This window comes from Penaeus monodon, chromosome 6 (genome assembly GCF_015228065.2).
Source record: "Penaeus monodon isolate SGIC_2016 chromosome 6, NSTDA_Pmon_1, whole genome shotgun sequence".
NCBI lineage: Eukaryota > Metazoa > Arthropoda > Malacostraca > Decapoda > Penaeidae > Penaeus > Penaeus monodon.
The window spans coordinates 40,109,407-40,120,223 of NC_051391.1; the positions used below are offsets into that span (position 1 = coordinate 40,109,407).

At 35.0% G+C, this 10,817-nt stretch overlaps 1 protein-coding gene across 1 annotated transcript in view; it reads right to left on the reverse strand.

The window, feature by feature from the left end:
- Positions 1–6,347, reverse strand: part of LOC119574000 — a 12,044-nt gene extending 5,697 nt beyond the window's left edge. The window contains exons 1-4 of the mRNA XM_037921098.1: positions 6,213–6,347; positions 5,940–6,050; positions 5,339–5,462; positions 4,060–4,162 (exon numbers count right to left, since the gene is read on the reverse strand). Coding sequence (XP_037777026.1) covers positions 4,060–4,162; positions 5,339–5,462; positions 5,940–6,050; positions 6,213–6,309 — 435 coding nt within the window. The 5' untranslated portion in view covers positions 6,310–6,347. The remainder of the gene's footprint in view (positions 1–4,059; positions 4,163–5,338; positions 5,463–5,939; positions 6,051–6,212) is intronic.
- Between the last annotated feature and the right edge of the window lie 4,470 nt (positions 6,348–10,817).

Here is a 10,817-nt window from a genome sequence, read left to right on the forward strand (position 1 = left end):
TTTTTTTAAAAAAATATTTTTTTTTTCTAAAAATCTGTTTTTTTTTTTTTGAACTTGACAGAAACTGTTTTAAAGGGACACAAAGATTATTTTGTAAAATATTATTTTTAATGGTTTTGCTTGATTTGGGGCCCACCCAAAAAGCGCTGGACACCCCTTAAGCAAATCTGGCTAAAAGGGATTTTAAAGAAAAAAAAGCCCCTAATTTCCAGGAGCTAGCTATAGCGTGAGTGCCATGCCGGGTTCCCCCCAGGGCACATGGCCCCAACCCCTCATTTTTTTGCATACTGTATCCGGGCTACTGTTGTTTTCTGGCCATCTCATGATGGAAACCCCTGTCATTTTTGGGGGATGAAGATCAGTGAATAGACAATGGTGACAATTTACAACCCCATAAAACAAATGATTTTGGAAAATCAAGGCCAATTCTGCCCCTTTTTCTCTTTTTTGTTGATTGCCCAAAAATTATTTTTTTTCTCTAATTAAACCCCTTTTTTTTTAAAGGGGAAAACCTCTACCAGCCCCCTTCTCGACGTCCCTCCCTAAAAAACCAGGAGGCCTGTTGGGTCAGGCCAAAAATAAGGTTTTTTGCACCATTTGTGTAAGCAAACAGCATATGGGGAACGCATCCATATAGACAGGGTTGGGTCCTTTAGTTTATTATCATTGCATGTGGGTAACTTTTTTCTTTGGATAAATGGTGCTTTGAAAATGGTGATGCTTTTAGGTTATTTGTACATGTAAATGTAAAACTACTATAAAAATGGAAAAATATGCATGGTGTATCGGGAAGGTAAAAATTATATATCTACAGATGCCTTGGTATATTACTGTACACCTCCAAAATTTTTTGCATAATATGCTTATACTATATATCACATCAAGAGGAATAAACAACATCAAAGCAATTTTATTCTTCCATTATGAGTGTGGAGTCAAAAAGAAGTATGCTTCTGTTGCCATACTAACAATGATATTAATAGATAAGATAATTAAGTAAGTCCTCTGCATTCAAAGGGATGGATACAAATGAGGGTTTTGATATTATAGATAAAATATGTAATGCAGTTCATATAGACAGGTGGTGTTATGTAACATGTGTTTAATATTGGCTGACTGACATTAACAATTTTCCAGAATTTCCAGGTTACCAGTTTTCTCTTCAACTACCTCTTTGGTTACTATCAGAACTTCCTTCCCTGTCTCTCTCTAATCAAATAAATGTTTTATATATTTTCATTTCTATTTTGCATATTTACTGTACTGTACTTACCAAAGGAGCCTTGACATTATTGGACTGTAACCTAATTTTTTGCTTTCAGTGTCGTTTTACCCCCACCACCCTCACTTAGACTCCGAAAAAACACCAGTGTTTCAGTGTTTAGGTGAATAGATTTATGAGAAAGGTTTGTTTTTAATGTACCTTTTCTTTTTTTTTTTAAGTAATTTTAGTCCAAAATCATTGTATTCTTTTATCATAATTACAATTTCACTCTGAATCATGATGAAAGAGGCATACTATATCATATGTGATATGATGCTTATATATCCTTGCTCCATTCACTCACCTTTTGTTAAATTGCATTGTATATTCATATTAAACTTAGTGAATAGATTTCTTGACAGATGATAATAGATCATGAAATAGAATTAGAGCAATTTGGGGTTTTAAAATGCAAGGAAATACTCGAGTTTATGTAAAAAAGTTTTAACAAATTTCTTTTTGTGTCTTCTTCTGTTGATTTGGAAAACCCTTTTTGTTAATTCTTTTACGGTGATTTTTGATATTAAATTCTTTTCTTTTAAAATTTTCTTAATGCTTTTGTTTTCCCAAAATTTAATGCATAGTCAAGTCAGATTAATAAATTGACGAACCTGCAGCTTGCCCCAAAGATGGTTTTGTTTTCATTTTTTTTTGGATAATTTATATATATATATATATATATAATATATATATATTATATTATAATATTATTATTTATATAATATAAAAATTTTAATTAATAATTTATATAAATATATATATATTTTATATATATAATTATATATAAATGTATATAAAATATAAATAATATATATTTAAATATAATAAAATATATTTATATATAACATATATATATAATATATATATAATAATTATTTTATATATAACATATATATATAATATATATATAATAATATAAAATATTAAAAATATATATATATATATATTTTTAATATTTAAAATATATATATATATATAATATTTATTTTTATATAAAAATTTATATTTTTATATATATATTGTTATATATATGTATATATAATTAATTATATATATTTATATATATGTATATTATTTATATATATATGTATATAATATGTATATATAATTATATATATATTAATAAATATTAAAAAATTATTTTTAATATATTTTAAATTTTTAAATTTATAAAATTATTTTTATTTTATGTATTAATATTTTATGTAATATATTTTAATTTTATTTTTATATATTATATAATTTTTTTTTATTTTTTATATATTATATAATATATATAATATATAATATAATAAAATATTATAAAATATATATAAAATTTATATATTATTTATTTAATATAATATTATATATTTATATTTTTATATATTATTTAATTTTATTTTTTAATAAAAAATATATATATATATATAAAAATTTTTTAAAATTTTTATTATATATATAATTTAATTATCCAACAAAAAAAAAAACGAAAACCAGTCTTTGGGCAGAGCTGCAGGTTCATGTCAGATTTATATAATACCTGACTTGACTATGACATTAGAATTTGAGTAACAAAAAAGCATTAATGAAAGTATTTATAAAGAAGAGAACTTTATATATCAAACTCACCGTAAAAGAATATAACAAACTAGGTTTGACCAGTCACACAGGAAGAAGACACAGACAAGAAATTAGTTAAAAGCAGTTAATACATAAACTCGAGTATTTCCTTGCATTTTAAAACCCCAAATTGCTCTAATTCTATTTCATGATCTATTATCATCTGTCAAGAAATCTATTCACTAAGTTTAATATGAATATACAATGCAATTTAACAAAAGGTGAGTGAATGGAGCAAGGATATATAAGCATCATATCACATATGATATAGTATGCCTCTTTCATCATGATTCAGAGTGAAATTGTAATTATGATAAAAGAATACAATGATTTTGGACTAAAATTACTTAAAAAAAAGAAAGTAAAAGGATACATTAAACACAACCTTTCATCAATAAATCTATTCACCTAAACAGCTGAAACACTGGTGTTTTATTCAGGAGATACTCAAGTGTATGGTGGTGGAGGTAAGAGACGACTACTGATAAGTCAAGATAATTAGGTTACAGTCCAATAATGTCAAGGCTCCTTTGGTAAGTACAGTACAGTAAATATGCCCAAAAAAGAAAAGAAATATATAAAAAAAAATTTTATTAAGGGGAGAAGGGGGAAAGGGAAATTTGATAGTAACCAAAAAGGGGAGTTTAAGGAAAAATGGGAACCTGGAAAAATTTGGGAAAAGTTAAGTCGTCAGCCCAAAATTAAACACATGTTACATAACACCACCTGTCTATATGAACTGCATTACATATTTTATCTATAATATCAAAACCCTCATTTGTATCCATCCCTTTGAATGCAGAGGACTTACTTAATTATCTTATCTATTAATATCATTGTTAGTATGGCAACAGAAGCACTTCTTTTTGACTCCACACTCATAATGGAAGAATAAAATTGCTTTGATGTTGTTTATTCCTCTTGATGTGATATATAGTATAAGCATATTATGCAAAAAATTTTGGAGGTGTACAGTAATATACCAAGGCATCTGTAGATATATAATTTTTACCTTCCCGATACACCATGCATATTTTTCCATTTTTATAGTAGTTTTACATTTACATGTACAAATAACCTAAAAGCATCACCATTTTCAAAGCACCATTTATCCAAAGAAAAAGTTCCCCCTGCATGATAATAAACTAAAAGGGCCCAACCGTCTATTGGGTGCTTCCCCAAAGCTTTTCTTACACGTGGGTAGCAAAATCCTTATTTGTGGCCTGACCAAGCATTGGCCTGCCTGGTTTGTAGTGAGAGGTACAGTGCGAGAAGGGGGCTGAGTAGAGGTTACCTCTAAAGAAATTGGTTGAATTAGAGAATAAAAAATAATATCTTTGGACAATCAACCAAAAAAGAGAAGAGTGCAGAATTGGCCTTGATTTTCACAAAGTCATTTGTCTTTATGGATTGTAATTTGTCCACCTATATGTCTATATCACTGATCTTCATCCCAAGAATGACAGGCTTCTCCATCATGAGATGGCCAGAAAGCAGACAGTAGCCAGGATACAGTATGCAAGAAACTGAGGGTTGCCATGTGTGCCCCATGGGTGAATCCCTGGCAGTGGGCACTCACTGCTATAGCTAGCTCCTGGAAATTAGGGTGCTTTTTACTTGAAAGTACCCATTGTAGCCAGATTAAGCTTAAGGTGTGTCCAGCTGCTTTTGGCTGGACCTCAAATCAAGCAAATCCCTATTAAAAATGAAATATTTTACAACTAATAATCTTTTGTGTCCTTGAAAACAGTTTCTGTACAATGTATCAAAAAACACTCAGAGTTTGAGACTATGAATTGAAACTTCTTACAAATTCACCAATGCATCCACTTTTGATAATAAACAAGCTCAACACCAAAGGTATCCTCAACAAAACTACCTGTGATAACTGATGCCTCCATATTTTTTAAAAGGTCAGATCAATGTCTTCAGTCATCACTGAACATTAGATACATCACAACTATGGTCAAGACCAAAGAAAACTTATGAAAAAAGAGAAAATAAAGAAAAGTTAGTGGTGGCCTTAGGGGTTGTTGCTCTAAGGAGTATCTTACAATTTCCAAAGTAGACATCTTTATTTCAGGCAAGCAAAGACTCATCAAAACATTTTTTTTTTTTTTTTACTTGAGAAAATTTAGCAAAAGGAAGCTTATTACACTGTCTTTCCCCTAAGGTTGCCACTGCAAGAGGATATTATAGATAAAACCTGAAGAAATCCATGGTTTGATTAACATATACAACAAAACTTACTTTACATCCACCAATACTATAAAAAGGTCACCTGACACTCTCATCATACCACACTGGCATTCATAAAAAGAAGAAAGTGATACAATACTTGAACTGCTATTCACAAGCAGTTACACATTTGACCATATCTAAAAGCTTAAGCAGTTGTTTCTTAAAAGAACAAGATATTCAACTAAATCTTTAGATCTTAGAATCTTTACCATGACAATATTCCCTGCATACCTGTCTTTCAGTTCAAAGTGAGTGTATACAATGTCTCGTAGTTGGGCGGTGTTAAATGGTGGATCAATCAGGTTGTCATCCTCATCAAACAACAACTTGACAGCTCTAGCAGCAATCCAGTAAGCTGTAGAAACAAGACTTTGTAAGATATGCATGATTTCCACCCATATATTTCCTCTACTGAGCTTTGGAAAATAAGTTTTTTCCTTTTGAATTATGATAAGCATGGTTTCCCTACATACAGAAGTCTACATATGGACTGGTAACTTCTTCACTATCTGTATTTTTTTAGAATTGCAAAATTTGATTCACGAAAAAAATCAAAATTCAAGTTCATATCCATAAGAATTACATTAGACAGCAAATTAAGTTTTACTAATAAAGTGATTTTAATAAAAACAAGTTTCTGATAAACTGTGATCATTTCTTTTCCTCCATACTTTGTTTACTAAAATTAATATACATGGCAGAAATAATTTTCAAAATATGATTCAATACTTATGATCTCTCATTTATAATCTAATTTTATCATCCAGGCATGCTGTCCTTAAGAAAGACACAGTTTATCAGAATTCATCATATGATCTGCAGTAATGCTAACCTCCTCCTTCATCACCAAGGAGGTGACCCCAGCCTCCACAGCGATAAGTCTTGCTATCGGGGTTTAGGAGAAGTGCGTTGCTTCCTGTGCCACTAATAAGGACAATACCACCTAGGAAAGAGGGAGAAATATGTCACTTATTAGTTTCCTTTCTTCTTGGATGCTTTAGACTCTATAAATGGAGAGTCTCGTATTTTTAGGGCCCAATGCCTTTACAACTACTATTCCAAACTGATACCTATAAATAACTTCCTACAGTAGCAAAGGCCTTACCATTTTGACAAGCAGTTGCAATGGAACCCTTGGTGTCAGAAGAAACAATCACGTGGCGGGCAAGGTCTGGATAACGCTTCATGAGTGCAGCTCCCATGTCACGGTTGCCTCCACCTCACAGCACTCAGCAGAGACCTGAAACACAAATGGGAGACAGAGAAGTACAAGTAGATGAAAGAGGAGAAGTCAGAGAGAGAAGGAGAGAAGAAAAAGAGGAGGAGGAGGGAGAGAGAGGAGAGGAGAAAGGGAGGAGGAGGGGAAGAGAGGAGGAGGAGAAGGAAGAGGAGAGGAGGGGGAGGAGGGGAGGGAGGGAGGAGGAGGGAGGGAAGGAGAGGAGAGGAGGAGGAGAGAGGAGGAGGAGGGGAGAGGAGGAGGAGAGGAGGAGGAGGAGGAGGGGAGGAGGAGGAGGAGGAGAGGAGAGGAGGAGGAGGAGAGGAGGAGGAGGGAGGGAGAGGAGGAAAGGAGGAGGAGGAGAGGAGGAGAGAGGAGGAAGAGGAGAGAAGGAGAGAAGGAGGAGGAGGAAGGGAAAAGGAGGAGGAAAAAGAGGAGGAATAGGAAAAAGAGGAGGAAGAGGAGAACAAAGAGAACAAAGTGAAGGAGGAGGAGGAGGAGAGGAGGAGGAGGAGGAGGAGGAGGAGGAGGAGGAGGAGGAGGAGGAGGAGGAGGAGGAGGAGCAGGAGGAGGAGGGGGAGGAGGAGGAAGAGGGGAGGAGGTTGAGAAGGTGGATGTTGAGGAGGAGGAGGAAGAGGGGGAGGTTGAGAAGGTGGATGTTGAGGAGGAGGAGGAGGAGGAGGCAAATGGAGGAGAGAGGAGGAGGAGGAGGAGGAAGTTTTTGCTATTGCTGTTATCGCCATGGCATTAAAAGAAATATTGAAATAAAAAATAAAAAGGAATATTAAAACATAGATACAATAAAATTAACATAATTGAAAATAATAATGTTGATGATAATAAAAAAAAAAAATAAAAAATAATAATAATAATAATAATAATAGCAACAATAATAACAATCACAGATTTTGAAACATGCAAACATTGCGAAATACAACGAAACAAAATAATTTAATCATCGCTATTAGACAGCCAAGTGGACAGTCGACGCATATTATTACGTCAACTCAGCCGCCATTGCCTCACACAAGCCCCGGTCACGTGTTCCCATTTCCTCATGCGCGACCCGCGTTTAATCTCTTTTATCCCGCTTACGATAAGATGAGTGGGAGTGACGTCATGGTCGAAATAATTAATGTATGTGTGAGACTATGGACAGGGAATATCCTCTCTCTCTCTCTCTCTCTCTCTCTCTCTCTCTCTCTCTCTCTCTCTCTCTCTCTCTCTCTCTCTCTCTCTCTCTCTCTCTCTCTCTCTCTTTTGATTTGTCTGTCGAGGTGGTAATGAATTTCGTCAGATGTTAAGTAGGTTCCCGGATAACACTAGAGATTGCTGTTAATAATATTAGTAATGATAAAAAAGGATCGGCTACCATAATATTAGTAATAATATATAATCTCAACTGGTTCACTACCGTCTTTGTCAGCATATGCATTTTTTTTGTACAAGTACCGTTATTCTGAAAGACAGTTCTATTCAATTTGGCTGTTGCAGATGCCTCTCTGGGATGTTAGTAAGCATTTTCCTCGGAAACTATTAGAACAAGCAAAATCGCCCTCTTGAAAACGGAGATAATCCAATAATAGTAAAGTACAATCAAATGACAAATACAAATGCGTGAAGCAAATATACTGGTATATCACCATCAGTAATTAAGATTCAGCGTGAAAGAGAACCAACAGCATAATATGAAAGGTAGATACGAAGCTGATTCAGACTGACTCGAGTTAAATTTTTCTTCATGAACTGCATGGAACCTATTCGCTTGGCGTAAACGCAGCTTCAGAGCCACGTACCCCAAAGAATGCGGAACAACGCTGAAGTCGAGGTCAAAAACAAATAACGATTGTATGAGACTGATTACGTTTTCACACTTCTTGATAGGCCTACAGCCACGGCCAGAGATATTCAAGGTGTCTGACCTCACTCAAGAAACATAATACCACTCTATAATTCCTTAAATGAAGCTCTCCGTTGATAACGAAATCATATGAACCTTTCGTTTCTTCCTACTGTTGGAAATGCCGATATTACAGAGATAAAATATTTATATAAATAACTACGCTCTTCATTAACTTTGATATCGGATTCACGAGTCAAATTCTCGCTTAGATAACCTTAGCGCTGGCGAGACGAAATGATAATTAGTGTTCTTGTGTAATCAAAGCCTTACAAGTTATCGTGAAGATAAAAAAAAAATTCACATCCCTAGCATACCGAGTACTGTTTATTGTGTATCTGGGCATTTGTTGTTTACATGAAGCTATACTTTGTCTTTGAAGTACTGTGTTAAAAGGTGGACTGCTCGGCATACCTCACACGAAATTCACCCCATTCCTTGCATGCGGAAACATAACTGGCGGGGCTAAAACGTGCCTGTCCTGCTTGATTACACTTACTCGGTAAAAGTAACCCCGGGAAGCCACACAAAAGCCGATTTACCGGTGACTGGCATGAATTACATGTCAGGCAAAACTGTAAAGGTTTTCATTAAGCATTCATTCTAAGTGAAATAAGTGTTTTCCTTGAACTAAACAAGAGTAGTAATTGGTAATATTAATGGTAATGATAACAAGACCAACATTACTGACAGTAACAATAATACCAATAATAATAATAATAATAATAATAATAATAATAATAATAATAACAAAAGCATATATAACTTCAAAAAATAAATGACGAGGATTTAGGTGTACTATATCTTGCAAATATTAAAAAATAAATAAATAAATAAATAATAATAATAAGTATTGGACAACATAGATTTCATCCACGAATATAAACAAACAATGTAAAATACAAACACTATCCATTAAAAGGATTTCCTGAGAGTATTAGCTACTTGAACATTGGGCCGTATTATTTTCCTTTAAAACTGAACCGGCACTTCCTAACTCCAAAACGTCATCTTCTTTGGGCTGTAATAGGGTAGGATACGTACAGTTTCTCAGATTTCATTAGCCCGATAACAAAGCTTTATTGCTGTTTTATGAGTCTTGCAATTTCGCTTGCTGCCACTTGATGACAACAGTGATCAATGGCGAACAATGGTGTCAAAGCTAAAAGAAGACAGTCATCACAACTGCAACAGCAACAGCAGCAAAATGAACCAGCATTGACAACGTCACTTTCAAGCTCATTGTACATCTTAATATCAGCCGTTCAACTCTCTCTCCCTTATCTATGAACCCTAGCTAACTCCCGTGCCTTCACTCCTGTCATCCACTTGTTTTGGCTTCAGTATAAAAATAGATGTCACCGCTTTGCTTCCTTCATCGCCCATGAAAGTTACTGACCTATCCTCAGCAAGTTTAAAGAGGGAGAGGGAGAGGGATAGAAGAAGAGAAGGGGATAGAGGGAGGGAGGGGGATAGAGGGGGAAAGGGGGATAGAGGGAGAGATAGGAGGAAGAGTGGAGAAAGGAGACAGAGGGGAAGATAAGGGAGAGGCAGGAGGGAAGGGAAGAGAAAAGGGGATAGAGGGAGAAGGAGAGTGGGTGAAAGAGAGATAGAGGGAGAGAAGGAGAGAGGGAGAGAGGGGAGTAGAGAAAGAGAGGGTGACAGAGAGGAAAAGGTGGAAGAGAAGAGGGTGTAAAGGGAGATAGGAGAAGAGAGGAGAGAAGGGAGGGAGGGCGAGATAGAAGGTGAGTTAGATATATAGATAGTATAATAAAATATAATATAGGGGATAGAGGGATAGAAGGAGGTAGGAAGAGGGATAGAGGGAGAGAGGGAGACAGGGAGGGAGGGGAGAAGAGAGGTGAGAGAGAGTAGATAGTAGAGAGATAGAGTAAGATATAGAGATATAATAGTAAATAAGATGAATATATAGAGAGAGAGAGAGAGAGAGAGAGAGAGAGAGTGAGGAGAGAGAGAAGAGCGAGAGAAGAGAGAGAGAAGAGCGAGAGATCTGCTGACCTGGCTGGCTCGCTGGCACCATCCCGCACTTACGACAGAGGTTAGTGAACTTGGCATCTCACCAGTCACGGGAGTGCCTGACCTGGCGTCCCTTGTTAGACGGTAAGTGAGCACAAAGAACCCACTTCATCACTGTCATTTTTTATTTGATTTATATTCTCTTAACAATGTCATAATATTTTTTCCACAAACATGTAAATACCCCCTCTAAAATAACTAGAAAATAAAAGCATATATTAATTTATTGTTCCAATAAAATTATATCACAAAAAGCGTCATCAATAGAGCACCCTGTACATCAATAGGTTTCAAAATACCACTGCACATACACCAACACAAGGATGCAGTGTGCAGCAAAGTCTATATAAAGTAAACATAGATTATGGTGTACAATCTCCTACTAAGGTGAGCGCGATGGCCTCCAGGTGAAGGTTCCGCAATGACTTTAAAGAGGAAGAGCCACATGACTCGGAGACGTACGCTCAGCCACTCCACTGAGAGAAAAAATACGATCGCGCTCTGTTGTGTCCATCCTGCTTCGAAAAATATTCTCCTCATACTACCAGGTAACGGTT